At 40.9% G+C, this 18,044-nt stretch overlaps 1 protein-coding gene across 1 annotated transcript in view; it reads right to left on the minus strand.

Annotated features, from left to right (window-relative positions):
• LOC137325382 (AF4/FMR2 family member 1-like) overlaps positions 1-18,044 on the minus strand; it is a 141,862-nt gene that overhangs the window by 23,314 nt on the left and 100,504 nt on the right. The window contains exons 5-10 of the mRNA XM_067990421.1: positions 15,212-15,298; positions 14,928-14,964; positions 11,699-11,741; positions 5,604-5,658; positions 5,331-5,368; positions 2,170-2,326 (exon numbers count right to left, since the gene is read on the minus strand). Of these exons, the coding sequence (XP_067846522.1) occupies positions 2,170-2,326; positions 5,331-5,368; positions 5,604-5,658; positions 11,699-11,741; positions 14,928-14,964; positions 15,212-15,298 (417 nt within the window). The remainder of the gene's footprint in view (positions 1-2,169; positions 2,327-5,330; positions 5,369-5,603; positions 5,659-11,698; positions 11,742-14,927; positions 14,965-15,211; positions 15,299-18,044) is intronic.

Genomic DNA, 18,044 nt, shown 5'->3' on the forward strand with positions numbered 1-18,044 from the left:
AGTGAAACTCAGAAAAAGCAATTACATTTTAAAATGGCAAAAAAAAATCCCCATAGCATCAAAGGGAAACAGGAGACACATAAGAAATAGGAGCAGGAGTAGGCCATGTAGCCCCTCGAGTCTGCTCCGCCATTCAGTAAGAACATGGCTAATCTTCTACCTCAACATCTCTTTCCCGCCCTATCCCCATATCCCTTGATTCTCTTAGTGTCCAAATATCCATCGATCTGAGTCTTGAATATACTCAACGACTGAGCAGCCACAGCCCTCTGGCGTAGAGAATTCCAAAGAGGAGAAGCAGCGAAAATGAGAGCAATGTCCTACTTACAGCAGCAAACCAGAGTCAAACAAATGCATCATTCTGCTCCTGTCTGTCACTATAAATAAGCATGAGTTTCAGAAAGTTGTGGGCACCAGATGTGGCTTCAGACCTCACTTTCCAATCATAGTAAGCAGGGAAACAATGTTGAAACACCTGTGCATTCTTTCAAAAATAGCTCTTATCGATAATTTAGGCAGTATCAGACATTTGCATCAAAAAAGCTTTTTCTCTGTGTAGTTTGATCTTTCCCCCCCACTCTTACATAGCCGTTTCCTCAGTCATAAAACTTAGCCAGTCCTCTTAAATTGGACGCCTTATACATTATGAACACATAGGGCATGATTTAGTTTGGAACCGGGAAACCAGTGCGTGTGTGGAGAACCCTGAAGTCAAGTGAATGCGTCGCAATCTGCGATCGCAACTCATTTGAAGGTAAGTATTTGTGCTTCTGCGTTTCCCACATGTTGGGCAGCCAGGCTGGCTGCCTGTCAGGAGGGAAAGAAGCTGCAAATCGGAGCGGAGGAAGGAAGGGAGAGAGAGATCTTGGGCTGTGGAAGAAATCGGGGTGGGGGGTGTTGTGGGGGGCCTGTTGTGCCAGGTGAGATTGTTGGGCTTGGATGGATTCCTGTTCATCCAGGCCCACAAGCAGTGCAATAAAGGCACTCGCCTCATGGAGCCAGCCCTTCTCGCCTGCTTTCACCTGACAGAATCAGAAGCGATGGGAAACCCAAACAGGTAAGGTTAAATTCGTTTTAACATTTCTAATACACAAAAAATTAAGTGCCTCAATTATCACAATGAGGTACATTGTCCCTTTAAGTATCGGCCCGCTGGTTTTAAGTGGGGACAGGACACCAGGGTTTCTGTTGCACGTGCGCATCTTAACACGCCTGGGTTAATCCCGAAAGTGGATGTGCTGGAGCCGGGATGCGGTCCCGCTGAAGAATTCAAATTTTTTCTTAAACCAGCCACCCATCCCCAGCCCGCCTGTTCTTGGGGTTAAAATTACCCCCATTGAGTCAGTTTGGATCAATAATCCTTAGATTCTAATACTTTTCCTTTTTATTGAAAGAAAAGCAAAAATGACATTGTCGAAAGTGGAAATGTTAATCACTGTTGGATCTCCGGTGGCATGGCTTACAGGTAATCTAGAGTCCGGAGCATGATTGTGACACTGATTTGCTAACTTGGTCTGTCCTTTAAAGGCCACCGCTTAGTAGGCAAATCCAGGTACTCTTTCGTTAGGTAAGGGTATTAAGGGATATGGAACCAAGGTGGGTAAATGGAGTTAAGATACAGATCAACCACAAATTAAATGAATGGCAGAACAGGCTCGAGGGGCTGAATGGCCCATTTCTGTTCCTATGTTCCTAATTGCAGTTACCGCTTTTTGGAAATTTCCAATCTCCAGGTCAATGACTGGCTTTCTCTCTGTTTTTAAAATAAAAGATTGTTTTGCATCTGCAACTAAGTGAGTCATCTGGAACAAGATGGAAGTGAACTGCATGCAAGAATATCCACCTTTACCTAAAAATTCTTGGGTCAAATATAAAATTGAATTCTGAAAATTAAGCACAAAAATGAAATCTTATATTCTGCAAATTAAGGAACCACTTTCCTTTCTGCCGCAACTAATTCTATTGCAGTAATTGGCGTCCAGTTGCCACTGCAGAATCAAATTGTTATGGTTCAAGACAGTTAGTTAATTTTGTTCAACATGGAAATATATTGTTTTAAAGGTTTACCTTCTCACAGTCACTCACCATGTGATTTGGTGTAGAGAAAGCTATATAGGCTCAAAGTCTAAACATTCATTTTTCAAACATATTGTTTACTGCCTCTCATACCTTGGGAGTGGGAGCCCTTGATGCTCCTTCATTGTCACTGGAGCTGCTTTCACTCTCTGAATCAGAGCCAGAAGAATTCTCAGATTCACTCAAGTTGTTGAATCCATCACTGGAATGTCTTGATACCACATTATCACTCTGGGGGAGCAAGGATGCGCTTTGGAACAACAAAAAATTGAAGTCAGAGAGGGCAACGGATATTGCATGTGGTATTCAATGTGGTTTTAGCTATACTGAATCGTCATAGTTTATTAAAAAAATTATAGCTTTCTTAGTACCAATGATTTTCATGATTATCATAAAGCATATTTAGTGGTTTTAATTGCATAAAAAAAATTTAGTTTTGAATGCTTTTTCATTTACAATCTTATTTAGTTTTAGATATGAGATAATTTGTTTTAGCGAATGAAAAGGATTTCTTTTTATTAACTGCTATTTTAGCTATCACTATGGTTAACAGAAATCATGGTGGTAGTACATCAGACAGTGGGCACCAAGCCAAAATATAGATAACCTACCACTATCCCAGAACAGAGACTGAACTAGGACTGCGTGTTTTGGTACCACACCATAAAATATATTAGATCTGAGCACACAGCACTCATAATAGGCTTAACATTTGCCCAGTTCAACACTATTCAATATTATGGCAACTCATGCATCTCATCTTGGATTTAAAAAAATGTTGCATCTGTGTGCGACAATGTTTTGAACAGGAGATCATTCCTGGAACACGATTACAGTTCAGGAATTGTCAGTCTTTAACAGCTTCACTGCTTTAATAAACCTGTGCTTGACATGTCAAATCACAAGATTAGCAATGCTGGCCTCGCCAGCGACGCCCACATCCCATGAACGAATAAAAAAATTAATTTAGTTAGCAAAAGTAACAGTGTAGAAGCTATTAGCCTAGTGAGGTTTAGATGGTGGTGAGTTCTTCAAATTCAGGACTGGTGGGTTAGGGTCACCATATAGTTGGTGTCTCATTGTCTAAAAATCAGAATCAACAACATAGCAAAAACAAATGACCTCAGTGTAGGCCTGAAACTATCAAATTCTTCATATGGTAAAAGCTTTTTTAGCTATGTCAGGAGTCAGAGGGCTATTAGACTGCATTGAGCCATTGAAGGATTCCTTAGGACAGATTTGAACGGACTGCCAGGGTACGGCATTAGTCTTAAATGATTACTTTGTTTCACTCCTGCGGATGTTCAATTACCAGTAACGAATTGCACTGTTGACATGAACATTGCAAATATTAACAGGTGAGGATATTATCTTGGACAGAATTTGGAGCCTCAAAACAAATAGGTCTGCTAATCCAGATGACACTGACTCGAGGAGAGTTGGGACATGTGCTTTGCAAGCCTCTTGCCTGTATCTTTAACAGCTTGCTATTGACGGAGATTGTTCCCTTAGACTGGAAGGATGCTCATGTAGTTCCGATTTTTGAAAAGGATGACATGTCAGTCCAAAGGAATTATAGGCCCATTAGTTCGACTTCAATCTTAAGCAAAATGCTCTCTATGATCATCTGGATAGAGAAGGAGTTATCAGAGACACTGAACATGACTAATTTGATCAAAGTTTTTTGTTTGAAGAAGTTACTATGTTGGTGGATGAGGGCAGCTCGATTGACATAACTTACTTTTATTTTCAGAAAGCCTTTGATAAGGTATCTCACAATAGGTTACTCTACAAGAGTTGTAGAATGTTATGGAATTGTTGAGAAGCTGCATTTCCGTAGGCAGAAAGTGATTAATATTTGTGGATCTGCTTGGTGACCAGTTACCAGTGGTGCCCTGCAGGGATTGGTGTCAGGGCCATCGCTTTTTACGATCTTCATAAATGACCTGAATGTAGGCGTTGCGGGAATGGTCTGCAAGTTTGCGGATAGTACGAAGATTTGTGCAAGTAGATGAGAATGAACCATTGCAAGCAGATCTTGATGCGAAGGTGCATGGGCCCACGTTTGGCAAATGGTATTTAACTTAGATAAATGTAGTGTTGTGCACATGGACAGGACCAACGCCAAATAAAATTACACCCTACAGGGTACAAGACTGAAGTCTATTGAAAAAGATCTTGGTGTTACAGTGCACAATTCTCTTAAGATTCATGACCAGTGCTGTCAAGTGATAGCCAAAGCAAATAGGGTATTAGGTTGCATTGCCAGGACAATTCAATATAAAACAAAACACACTATTTTGTCCTCGTAGAATGTGGAATACTAAATGATATAAATCATGGTCAACGTGGCCTAGTCTTGATCAGCCAAGGTGGGTCAGAGAGGAATTTTCCAGATTCTTTCCCCTAAATTGGCTGTTGCTTTTTAAATTTATTTTTTGCCTCATTACATGGCTGCTGGTGGGTGGGGGGGCGGGGGATGTTGTGAACCATGATGCTTAAAGCATTACGATTGAGTGGGGCAGGCTTGATGGACCTGCTAGTCTTTTCCTGTCCATAGTATGTTATATCTTCACCACTTCAGTTTTAAATTTGTAAAAATGTTTATTAAATATTTTTCCTTTTAGTTATTTGATCCAATTTCATACCCTGGAGTAAGGGCTTTTAAAAATGTATTCCTAACTATTTTACTAGTATCTACATTTCATCTCTTTTTGCCAAATATTTTATAAGCTCTGACCATTATGGGAGTTGTGCTGGTGGGGGTGAAAGGTTTCTAGTCCCATTCGGTTTGAAGGTTCCATTTGTCAAAAGCTGATTACAGGAGATAAAACTAGGAATTAAAAAGTGATTCACTGAAGCTCCCCCACAACCTAGAGGGTAAAGTCATCACCCAATGTAGGGCTATGGCAAACAGCCTAGAAGGTCCCTGGTTTGATGCTTGGTCTGTACAAGACTAGCTGATCTCAACTGGGGCAGCAGTTGAAGCAATACAATTGGCCTCTTGGGCTAGCCGGGGCGGGAGGGGGGGAACGGAGGGGGGAAATGAGCCACTGTTCCTCCTCCAATTGCTGTCCAATGAACTTCTGCTGGAAAAGTGTACGGTGTGGAAATCAGATGAGGATATGATATTGATTTACTTTCTACTGTAAAATATATGCAGAATAGGGAAGCTGCAATACAAGCAGGTCCTATGACATTGCTTAGAACAGTTAAAAATCAAAACAGTAATATATGAACAGAAAATAAAGTACCTTTTAGGAACAGAAATAGGCACTGGCTTTTCCATGATCTGCATTGGAGGTGGAGAAGGGGGACCGGGGGGGTGGGGGGGGGTGGGGTGAACAGGACAGGAGGGGAGAAGATGGTGGAAAGAGAAGAAAACACATCAGTCTCTTGTTTATGTATTAAGAAAATGAGATCACATCATGCATGCTTTCTAAACCCTTTACACCTCCTTAAAGTAACCCAGTTTTCATATTTATTGATATAGATTACAGATACTCTACAGAAAATCAAAGACTAACCTGATCCCCATCACTGTCATCACTACTGCTGATCTGTAGATCATCTTCAAGCGTCCTGAAAATAAATTTACACAAAAGGCAATAAGTAGGCCACAGAAATCCTCATTTTTGGAGATTTTGTCCATTTTACAGTTACTTATCCAACAGGATTTCCAATTCAAATTTTTCATTTTTTAAGAAAAAAATAAGTTGAAAGGCTGAGTAGTGTCTTGTAGGGCATGAGACAAAACATTTTATAATCCCCTGTACACTCCCTGATGATTCAGTGAGCAAACACTTTTTTTGGTGCTGAACCATACAAATGAGGAAGGTCCCAGTTCAATCCCTGATTTGACCTGGGATTTTTCCTGGGTTTGTGGCTCAGTACCATATCACACTTACCTGTTGACATAAGAACATAAGAAATAGGAGCAGGAGTAGGCCATCCGCCCCCTTGAGCCTGCTCCGCCATTCAACAAGATCATGGCTGATCTTCTACCACAACGCCATTTTCCTGCACTATCCTCATGCCTTGATGCCTTCTACATCTAGAAATCTATTGATCTCTGTTTTGAATGTACTCAATGACTGAGCCTCCACAGCCCTCTGGGGTAAAGAATTCCAAAGATTCACCACCCTCAGTGAAGAAATTTCTCCTCAACTCAGTCCTAAATGGCCTACCCTTTATTCTGAGACCCCTGGTTCTAGACTCTCCAGCCAGGGGAAACATCCTCCTTGCATCTACCCTGTCGAGCCCTGTAAGAATTTTGTATGTTTCAATGAGATCACCTCTCATTCTTCAAAACTCGAGAGAATACCGGCCTAGTCTACTCAATCTCTCCTCATACAACAAATCCGCCATCCCAGGAATCAGTCTGGTGAACCTAAGTTGCACTCCCTCTATGGCAAGTATATCCTTTCTTAGGTAAGAAGACCAAAATTGTACACAATACACCAGATGCGGTCTCACCAAGGCCCTATGTAATTGTAGTAAGATATCTTTACTCCTGTACTCAAATCCTCTTATAATAAAAGTCAACATACCATTTGCCTTCCTAATTGCTTGCTGCACCTGCATGTTAGCTTTCAGTGGCTCATGTAAAAGGACACCCAGGTCCCTTTGAACATCAACATTTCCCAATCTCTCACCATTTAAAAAATACTCTGCATTTCTGTTTTTCCATCCAAAGTGGATAACTGCACATTTTTCCACATTATATTCCATCTGCCATGTTCTTGCCCACTCACTTAGCCTGTCTATATCCCCTTGAAGCCTCTTTGCATCCTCCTCACAACTCATATTCCCACCTAGTTTTGTGTCATCAGCAAACTTGGAAATATTACATTTGGTCCCCTCATCCAAATCATTAATATAGATTGTGAATAGCTGGGTCCCAAGCACTGATCCCTGCGATACCCCACTAGTCACAGTCTGCCAATCTGTAAAAGACATATTTATTCCTACACTCTGTTTTCTGTCTGTTAACCAATTCTCATCCAAAGCGCCAGTATCTAATCAAGTAGTCTACGGTAAGAATAAGCCTTCCAATTTAGAGTTATACTTGGCTAATCCCCATAAAAGATGAATTCCAAAATTTGAGCCCAATTAAAAAAAAATTGATTCAATTCTGCTTTAATGCAACTACTTTAGTGTGCAGAGCACTTCATCTTCTCTCTGTACTTCTGCAAGCCTGTCATGTTGTTAGTGCATTGCTGGCTTGTATGGTCTGCCCCTGTCAGTGGGGAAGCTTTGGTGGCCAAATCGGTGATTTAATTGTTAATCTTAGAAGGTCAGAAAAAATATCTTCACAAAAAGAGTGGTTAAAATGTGAATAAATACTTACAGATGTCTTCACAAGATACAGTGCTAGAGTTGGCATGCATGATTAGCTGCATCCTCAGTGCCTCCTTCCCCAAAGAATTTCATTCAACCAACTGCATTTAACAGCCAACTAAAGGTGCATTTTACACACTGCAGCAACTCAAACACAGTAACTTGAGTGCACAAGCCTGTGCATGAGCAGTTGACAGAACTACAGAATGTTACAGCACAGAAACAGGCATTCGGCCCATCAAGTGTCTGTCAGTCCTTTTCTCCACCTGTGCCACCTAGTCGAACTCCACATCCCTGCTCATTCCACATACCCTTTTTCAGTACTCTTTTTCTAATAACTAAATCCCTTTTATAGGAATTTATGGAATCTGCTTTAACAAAGATTTGTGGCAAAGAATTGCACATTCTAACCACCCTGTGTGAAGAAATGTTTTCTAATCTCCTGTGGTCACAATTATGTCTCAGTTTGGACCTCCAGAGCTTCCCCACTGGAAGGGGATGATCCATAAAAGCCAGCAATGCAAAAAAATACATGACTGGCTTGCAGAGGCATGCTGAGCAGATGGGGCACGACAATTGGCCTTGGCTCCACTGAGCTATCGTTGAAGTGAAAAAAAAAGCGCAACATTCTTAATCCTGGTTACTGTTGAGTGATCCATGCAGGAAACGGAGTGTGTGGACATCGGATAAGGATAGAATCAGGCTTGGCACACAGACTTTGGACGGTCTCGCATGGCTAACTGGGGGAGGTATAAAGTGCTGCTGGTACAACAAGTAACCATACACCAGCAGGAGTCAGTCCCTTCAGGAGAGGAGGGGAGAAAAGGAGAGAGAAATTGAAAGGAGAGAAGATATAACTAATTGCGACTATGCTAAGGAGCAGTGTTTCCATTTCACTTCTGATCCTTAACTGGCAACTGCTCCCAACGTTGAACAGTTGGTGCTGTACAATAATCCCATCAAGGATGAAACTGCAAAAAATAAAACTTGTTGGCTGGGATACTTTGTTAAACAGGTTCACCAAGGAAAGAATGTTTTTCAAGGACAATTTGAGAATGGCATCACTTTACATCAAAGCACTGACAAATTGACAGACTACAACTGTACAACATACAGTTTTGCAATCATCTTCTAGGGCAATCACCTAATTTGAATATAAAATAGGCATGGCTGCCTGCAGAATTCAGCTGCTATAAATATCTAAGTCTAATTTACACAGTTTACTGTTAAACCCCAGCTGAGTGCTTAATCCCAGAAATCAAGTAGGAACTCACCACTGCAGCATAATGCAAGTTAACCACCAGGCAGTTCCTTACAGTCAACATCAGATCAGCTTTCTGGAATAGATACCAACTCCCTGATTACTGCTCAATACAAATATCCAGCTTCAATTTTTCTTGTTAAACTAATTTATCCAAAAGTTAAATGTTTCACATGCTGTCATGTATTGTTCAATATCAGCTTCATTAGGGCTTTCTCTAGTTTTCCATTTACAGGAATAGAATGCCACTTACAATCACATTTATGACGCTCTCTATTTGTTTCAATTTTCTCCATCCTCTCCTGAAAGCGCTGCCTCATCTTGGGAGTTTGGTTCTATAGGCACCTACAGTACTATAGTACCTCTCCAAATCACAGAATCATGAATCATACAGCACAGAAAGCGGCCATTCAACCCATCATGCCTGTGCCGGGTCTTTGAAAGAGCTATCCAATGACTCCCACTCCCCTTACTCTTTCTCCATAGCCTTGCAAATTTTTCCTTTTAAGTATTTATGCAATTCCCTTTTGAAAGTTACTATTGAATCTACTTCCACCACGCTATCAGGCAGTGCATTCCAGATCATCAAAACTCGCTGCGTAAAAAAAATTCTCATCATCTCCCCATTGATTCTTTTGCCAATTATCTTAAATTTGTGTCCTCTGGTTGCCGACCCTTCTGCCAATGGAAACAGTTTCTCCTTTACTCTATCAAAACCCTTCATAATTCTGAACATCTCTATTAAATCTCCATTTTAAAATATACCGTATTTCACAATTCCAAGACGATACAATTCAAAACAATACAGCACGGATCGTACACAATACAATTCCAATATTACAATTTAAACACTGTACATATCTTGTAATACATGCTGTACAATACATCTCTATTAAATCTCCCCTTAACCTTCTCTGCTCTAAGGAGAACAATCCCAACTTCTCCAATCTCTCCACTTAACTGAAGTCCCTCATCCCTTGTACCATTCTAGTAAATCTCCTCTGCATCCTTTCCAAGGCCTTGACATCCTTCCTAAAGTGTGGTGCCCAGAATTGGACACCATATTCCAGCTATTATTAATGGGCAATTCATTATGTATAAGGTTAGATGTTGGAGGCTATTTAACCAACAAGAAGGAATCACAGCTGAGACAGATCCTTTCCCCAAACATCCCCATGTACACTTTCTGGCAGGGGTGACTGGATAGTAATCAGGAACAAGAGTGTTGTCTCATGTCAGAGGTGGGGCAACAATCATTCAGAGGCCAACTATAGAACCCTCCACTGACATCAGCTAAATAATGAGGCATTGAACCAGTGACCATCCCATCTCTATAGCTTAGTATCGTTGCACACTGCAATTATCCATCATGCCATTGGGGAAGCCTTTCAATACTATCGCTAAAACTAATAGAAACGATGCTGCCATTGTGGTCATGAATGGCATGTTTGTATCCCCTCCCACCCACCAACAAGAAAAGAAACTCAAATAGAAAGTTTTTCAGTTAATTGCATAAAAATGTGCACGTGCCTCCCTCAACGATTTCGCCAGTTAAAGATTCTGAACTGCTGGCATCAAATGAATATCTTAATCCATGATTAAAATGCCAGAAAGAGACATTTTACAGATTTAGAGCAAGCAAGTGCAGAGCCTACACAATAAGGCCCCATGGCCGTAAGCTGGGCATTTGATTTTTCTTGCAGAAAGAGCTATCCAATGACTCCCACTCCCCTTCATCACTGATTTTTCTCTTTTTTTTTCTCCGTGTGAAGTATCCCAACCCATGCACCCTGCCAAGTTAGCGATTGCTGGAGACTTGTTGTAGGCCTCCATCAATAACTGTAGAAAGCTGCTAGCCAGGGCAGAAGAATAGCTGGGGAAGGGATGCTGTTGACTGGCCTTCAACTTTCTTTCCTTGTGGTCGAAGTGCTTGGCCTCCCCACAAAGGGGCAGGCAAGTTTGGGAACCAACAATACTTGTATGCATATGCCTGGGGGAGCAAAGGAAAGGAACATTGCAGTCCTAAACTGTTGACCTCCCACTCGGTGGTTTAGTATATCAGAACCTTCACATGCTAGCGTGTTCCCCATTATAATTTGGACCACATAGTTTTGTGAATACAGGAATGCTTCCTGAGCCATCCTTCTGAATGATGTAAACTAATATCAGTTCAAATATCTAGCACCCTAAAACAGTGTACAGAACTATTTTTCTTTCAACTTGTCCTTAGACTTTAAAGTCTATATGAGAAGATGTCTGGCTTTATTCTAGAAAAGCAATGCTGCGAAACAAAAGAATTCAAAACCTGAAACAGTGTTCAGCATTTTGTATCCTGTTTAAAGCCATAAATGTGCTAGCATTTTGATGCCAACTGACACACAGGGCACTGCGATTTTAGCTGTGGGACAGCTCATTGTGGTTTGGTGAGGGAGAGGACAAGGCGGCAGCAAAGACACACGTATTACAATACTTGTGAAATGGAACTGGAGACCAGAAGCCAGCTTGCACTATTTATAGTGGAGGAAGCAGGTGGCCAAAAAAAAATTAACCTTCCAAGTGAGTTTTAAGAGCTGCTAATTTCCACAAAATTAAAGACTTTATTGTACAAAAGCCAATTTCATTGACTTTTTTGGGGGGTGGGCTTGGAAGGTGGCAGAGGACTCTAAAGTAGAGCTCAAATCCCAAGCTTTATCAACATTTGCACTTCAGATTTCCCTCGGGCGGGGAGGAAAAGAGTTTTCCAGTCTTAAGTAGCTAGTATAGGAGAGGGCTGATCCCAACACTGCACCCACCTGTTAACTAATAGTCCAAAGACCTGCACCAGATACATTCACCTGCTGGTGACCATCTTAACTTCAGGGCAGGAAGGAATTTGCCAGCCAAATTTTAGGAAGAGTACATCAGTTTAATAATTTCATAGTGGATATAATTGATACTTGTATAAGAAAAAGGACCGTCTATGTGAATGATTCCACATGATAAAAAAGTCATAGTGGCATTTTAAAGAAAATATATACTCACGATTTTCCTGTTTGAGAACTTTTTGGAAGGATCTCACATTTCTCTGTAAAACAAAATACACGAACACAATAGAAAAGTACCGTGCATTTGCTGTTTATTTTGATCTATCGTTGAAGTTGCAGTCAACTGATAGAGGCCAGTATTTCTAACTGCCCAGATTTCAAACAAATGGTCTCATTTTATCACAGTCTCATCAGGAGCCGATTTTATTAGTTCATGCCAGTTATATTGGTGCCATGAAAATTTTTGTTTTAAAAATTTACATTGCACGTGCAAAGATCCAGGATGCATCACTGATGAATCTGACATCATGCAACGTATTCTGGAGCTCAAAATCCTGAACCACACCCAGGCAACACAGCAGCAACGTAGTGACATGGGGCTCAATTTTAGGGGGGCAATTGCGGGTGCGGGCTCTGAAAATCGTAGAAATCCCGTTCGGGTTCGGAAGCCGGCTCCAACCCGCCGACTTCCGAGTTTCCCAGGGACCCATCTGTGTGCGCGCAGGTGACCCGAAACTGAAAGTCCCGCCGGCTTTACAGTTAAAGAGCCAAATGTACCTCATTGAGGAACTTAAGGCACTTTACCTGTGACAGATTAAGCGATTGTGACGATTTTTTAAACTTACCTGGGCGGCTTGCCCACTGCTTCTGATTCACCAGATCAGGGAAAAAGAAACAAAATAAATTAAATAAAAAACCATAGAAGGAAGTCAAAACACAAAATGAACCTACCTTTGCGCCCTGTTCCGACGTCCCCCTCTTTATCCCCGATCTTCCCCTCTCTTCTCCCCCCACCCCGATCTTCCATTCCAGCACCGGATGCCGTCTCGCTCTCTTTCTCTCCCCCCACTTCGCGTTGCAGCTCCTGACGGCAGCCAGCCTGTCAACGAGGCTGGCTGCCGGGCATGAAACCCGGAGAGGACGTTAATCATCAGCAATCACAACGCGATCGCTTTGGAAACGGTAAGTTTTGTTCATACGAGTTTGCCACGCACGCACACCTTCACCCCCCCCCCCAACGCTGCCAACCCGTCACCATTGCAAAATCGACCCCTTGGTGCCCAAAGCCAAGAAAAAAAAACAGCACATTGCTCAGATTAGCGCACTGCAGTCTTGGCAGCTCAAAAATAACAAGGGAGTTACAACAGTATAGCCTGGGAGGGTTTGTATACATCTTGTAATTATTGTTAACGGGAACAAAAGTAAACTTTATTGATGAGTATACATATACTCACTAGCTAAGAAAACCACAGATGGAAAAAAGATATTAGCATTGCGGTGAAGTATTTATTTCATTTCAAGAATAAAGAAGCCTGATATCAGAGTGCATTTTACTTCGCTTCAATAGAAAAATCTTGTTTGTTATGACAAATCCACACTAGATTAGGAGCCAGCTGACTGAGCATCGCTGACGCTTGTAGTTCAGTGAAACAGACCTCAGCCAACAGCTTAACTTGAAATTGTGGCTATCCAACATTGATTCAAAGAGGCTAATGCCTCCTTTATAGTGGAGGTCAGGAGCCGAACAAAAAGCATTTGGATGATTCAATTCCTGACTGGCATTGTAATCCAAGTGGATTTAGAAAAGTACGAGTTCCTGCAGCAATAAACACTGCTATGCTCGTAGCCAAATTGATGTGGCCATCTCAAGCCCATTCGCACCCTGGTTGCTGTTGAAACAATGTTTGCAGTATTTATGACTTTGTTCCTCTTGGTGTGGGCTTAAAGACTTTTTTTTTAAATGTACGTGTAAATATAGTAATATATATGTATTTGTTTTTTAAAAAAAAGCAATTTTCTTTCTCCTGCTGATTTTAGGTCCACAGCACGAGGAGCAAAGTCACAGTTAGATCCTGCAAAACAATCTTGAACGGTGGCTGAAGAGAAAGCTGGAGCAGACGTTCCCAAACATTTGCTGAGCCCTGCTTTGGAGATCCATGTCGCGTTCATGCCCCCCTCCCTTTTCTAAGGGACAGTATTTTGTAGCCCCAATAAAATGGCAGAGTTCAATCCTATTGGTTTCAAAAGCTGGGGGGAGAAAATTGGGAAGTTCAAATTGCTCAGCCTTCTTTCAGTCACATGTGCTTCAAATAGCCAACTGCTCCAAGGATCTCTACTTTCATGCAGCAATCAGAAGACACCAGAGAAAAGTCTTTCACTTTAACTGATGCAGCCTCGCATAGCCAGAAAAGATGCATTACGGGGTGATCTCAGCACAGTGCGGGGTGTTTGAATCCCTGCTAATTTCTAGAAGTGGACATTGGACCAATCAGAGCTCCTTCTGGTGCAACAGTAATCAGTTACTCCAATTAGAGCTGCTTCTGGTGCATAATAACCGATTACTGTCGCCCAGAAGCAGCTCGCATAGGTGCAATGTCCACTTCTAGAAAATTGGCGGGTATTCAAATGTCCTGCTTGTGCGGAGTTCGCTCCGTAATGCATCTCCTCTGGCTAAGGGAGGCCTCATCAGTGGCTCTCATTCTTGGCCAGCCTGTCCATCTTGTGCCCTTCTGATAACTCGGGGAAAGAGGGGCACATCTCACAGTTTGGGAACCGCTGAACTAGAGGGTAGAAAGCAGGCAAGCTGACAGCAACAACACTCTTCTCCTTCCTGTTTACATTAAAAAAAAACTGTCCAACGCACAAAACTGAACAATGCAGCGGGGAATGCCAAAATATCCAGAGACACTTTCTGATACAGCTCTGTTACAAATTAAGGCAGAGAACATTCTTTGCCTCTCTCTCTGCATCACCTGAAATCGCAATCCAGAGATCTGCCATTTCCTGTGGCTGAGCTGAAATGAATGTTGTTAAGTAATTGTGAAAATGCTGTTAAGTAATTATGGCGACATAGATTTCTTTTGTATTTTTTAAACGTATGGACTAAAGGGTCCAGATGCTATTAGAAAAGGGCAGTAATCTCATTAAAGTAGAAGTGTTATTCTATCCAGTCACACACCAAATGAAGTCAGACTCTGGAATTTTCTTCCAGTGTGAAGTTTTACCACTATAAACTGGTTTCCACTGTAATGTAACTTACATCATTTGTAACAAGCATTTTAAATAGTTTAGATTATACCATGATAAAATAATGAATCTTTCCAAAATACAAACAACCTGACAAATGGATTGGTCTTCCTATACATAGAAATAAAAAAAATCTCAGTTTGTTTTCAAGATTCAAACAATGAACACAAATGATAAATCAGATTTGAACTATTACTCACTGTGTCCTACAAAGCCAGAAGGGACATGTTGAGTGTCCTAAGATACAAAGAAAATATCTTAGTATTGTAGGTTATAAATTTCACATTTTAATTCAAGTCTGAAATTATTAAAAAACAGTTTGCACAGACTGAGTTTCTCTGCACTGTGTATAGTTCCCCCACCCCCAATAGCAACTTTAACAAAATTTAGGAAAATATTTAAATATTTAAACTGCAACAAACACAATTTCACACAAAACACTGTGGATTTAGTTGTGTTTACCTATCGGATATACTTTACGTACCTTGTTTGGGAAAGGAAATTTGGATGGTTCTGTTGTACTAGGCGTTTGGATGGCAGTTAGAGGAGGTGGCCATGAATGTGTCATTTCCTGTCAAAACAACCAAAACAAGTCAATGGTACGGTTATTTCCATCTTCACAGATGAGGGGGAATCCCAAGTAACAGAACAATGCTCAAGTCCATTTGACATTAGAGACTGCAACTTAATGAAAATATATGGATAATATAGACATGCTATGGTGACACAGTTGGAACCCTTCTATAATGGAATCAGGAACTAACTAGGCATTACAGACATGAAACAAAGCAGTGATGAAGGGGAATTTGATTAAACGACACAAGAGCTGTATATAGATATATATATGTAAAAATGCACAGAAGACACCTAGCATACTTTCCATTCCTTTCCCCCACCCTCGTTCCACATCCCTGCCCCCACCCCCACCCCCAAGAACAATCGGTCAACAGAAAGTCTGGGCTAGAGTGCTCATGGGTCACTTGTAGGCCTTTGTGGCAGGCTAAGAGTGTTATAGGCAGAGAACCGTCGGTAGTTTGTCCCCCAGCCCTATTGGGTACGGCTTGGTTAGAAAACAGTGGCAATTATTACAGGGCAACATACTGTTAGTGAGAGAAACAAGACTGAAATACAATGGACAAATGTTAAAATGCTAAAAAGAAAGCTTGCCAGAAAAGGAGAAAGAAAGCAAAGAAATGCAGTCTACTCTTCTTAATTCAAAATTACTTAAGTCAAATTGTAAGCATTAAAGTTCCATTTTTCTGTTTTATTTACATTACTTAATTCAAGATTGTTCGATAATTAATTTTTTTAGCACAAAAAATTATTTTGAATCAGCAAACTGTACTTAAAATCCAAATGCACCTGCAGTGTGGCAATATTGTGCAAAATTAAGCCAACAGTAAAGAAACCGGTACAAGTTTTGAACACCATAAGATTAAAATTAGTCCTTTACTAAAGAAAAATTAATATCAGAAAAACCCATTGTAGATGAACACTTCATTACATAGGTGCCCCAAAGATATCTGTCCCACCTTTTACTCTTGGTTACAGTGCACATCAGGGCCTAGATCGAATTGAAATCTGACATTCAATGTGCAATATAACCTTTCCAACTGGCTAAGACTGAATCAAAAGCAGAACAGTCTAGTTTAATTCTAGTCTTGCAGGCACCTGACTACATTATAACTGCAAGTCAATTTAGATTCCAGATTACGCACTACAGAATGCAACACGTAATAACACACAACAGAATTGTATTGATGCATCCAGGGATATTCACACATGTATGCAAAATTATTACATTTTTTAAATCTGCAGGACCAGACTGACAGACGTGAATTACAAAATCTGTTCTGGTGCAATATGATCGACCCATAAGTGTCGGAGGTTCTGGGTACCAGAAGCCAACGTCAATCAGCCATAACCAGGCTGGACACAGGACCTCGCTGCCATGGACTCTGTCAGTTCCTCCTGCTGTTCAGCACTCTTCTATTGAAGTCTTCCCATATTCAGTGTCACTATATACAGTGGTATATACCATATACCATCACATGGTCTCTCATATCATTTATTATCAGTCTGGAACTTTGAGCTCACCTTTCCAAAGGAAGTTATCTTCATACCGCACACATGTTCTGCCAATCACAATCTTCTCATTGTTCTTAGCCAATATATACTGGGCACTCCCCCTCACTACTTCAGCGGTGCCCACTTTCCAAAAGCATCCAGCCTCTGCTTCTGTGCCTCCATAGAGACCCAGCTCTCACCACCAAGCAGACATATAGCCTCCTACATTCTCCTTTTCACATCCCATGATAGAAATAACTCCAGGAGAAAAGACCTACTATTGTCCAAACCACTTCCAGCTAAGGCAATGAACAACAGAAGTCAAATGTAACTCATGTTTAAATGAAGGCAGTGTTAACGGTACCTTACATGTGTCTTGTCACATCACTGCTAGAGAAATACACACCATGATTTCTACTTCAATGGGGCAGCAAGGAACGTTGTCAGAGTGAAGATTACAAAGTTTCGCCATAAGTGTGAAAAAGCTGATATTTCACCACTAAACTTGCATTATTAAAACACATGTGGGGGTAATTTTGACTTTGGGTGATAGTGTAAAACAGGCACTATCGATTCAGCCCGATGAAGTCAATGGAAATTAAAATTGGGAGAGATGTACAATGGGCAATATCATCTGTTTTACATCACAAGTCAAAATTACCTCCATAGTATATGATAGCCTAATGGTTCTGGTACTGGACTAGCAAACCAGAGGTCATGAGTTCCAATCCTACCACAGCAAGATGTGAAAATCAATTATAATTGGGAGCCAGCACCACAAAACTAACCATGAAAGGTTCCAGATCATAAAAACCAAACTGGTTCTTTAATGCCCTTCAGAGAAGTTAGCTCTGCTAACTGTTGGGAGTGCCTAGCAAGCCACTCAGTTTTAAAAGATCAGCTATCTCAAGGCAACTTACCATTGTTACCCACATCATGAGAATTTTTTTAAAAATACCACCATATATCTGCATTTTCTAACAAAATCAATGACTAGATATATATATTATAAAGAGCCAAAGTAGTTTGGTAACTTATTCAATCAACACGGACAATCAGATGGACAGTTGCCATTAATTAAAAGTTGAAAGATTACTAGGCCCTTTGAAGGCCTGTGAATGAATACAACTCGTACAGACACCTTGTGCTTTAATCACTTCACTTTCATAGAGCGGAGGTCAAAAGGAGAAAAATCATAACCTTTAGAATGCTAGTCATTATATTTTGGGCCTCCATCTGTGCTGTAAGAT

The sequence above is a fragment of the Heptranchias perlo genome, chromosome 1 (assembly GCF_035084215.1).
Source record: "Heptranchias perlo isolate sHepPer1 chromosome 1, sHepPer1.hap1, whole genome shotgun sequence".
NCBI classification, from domain to species: domain Eukaryota; kingdom Metazoa; phylum Chordata; class Chondrichthyes; order Hexanchiformes; family Hexanchidae; genus Heptranchias; species Heptranchias perlo.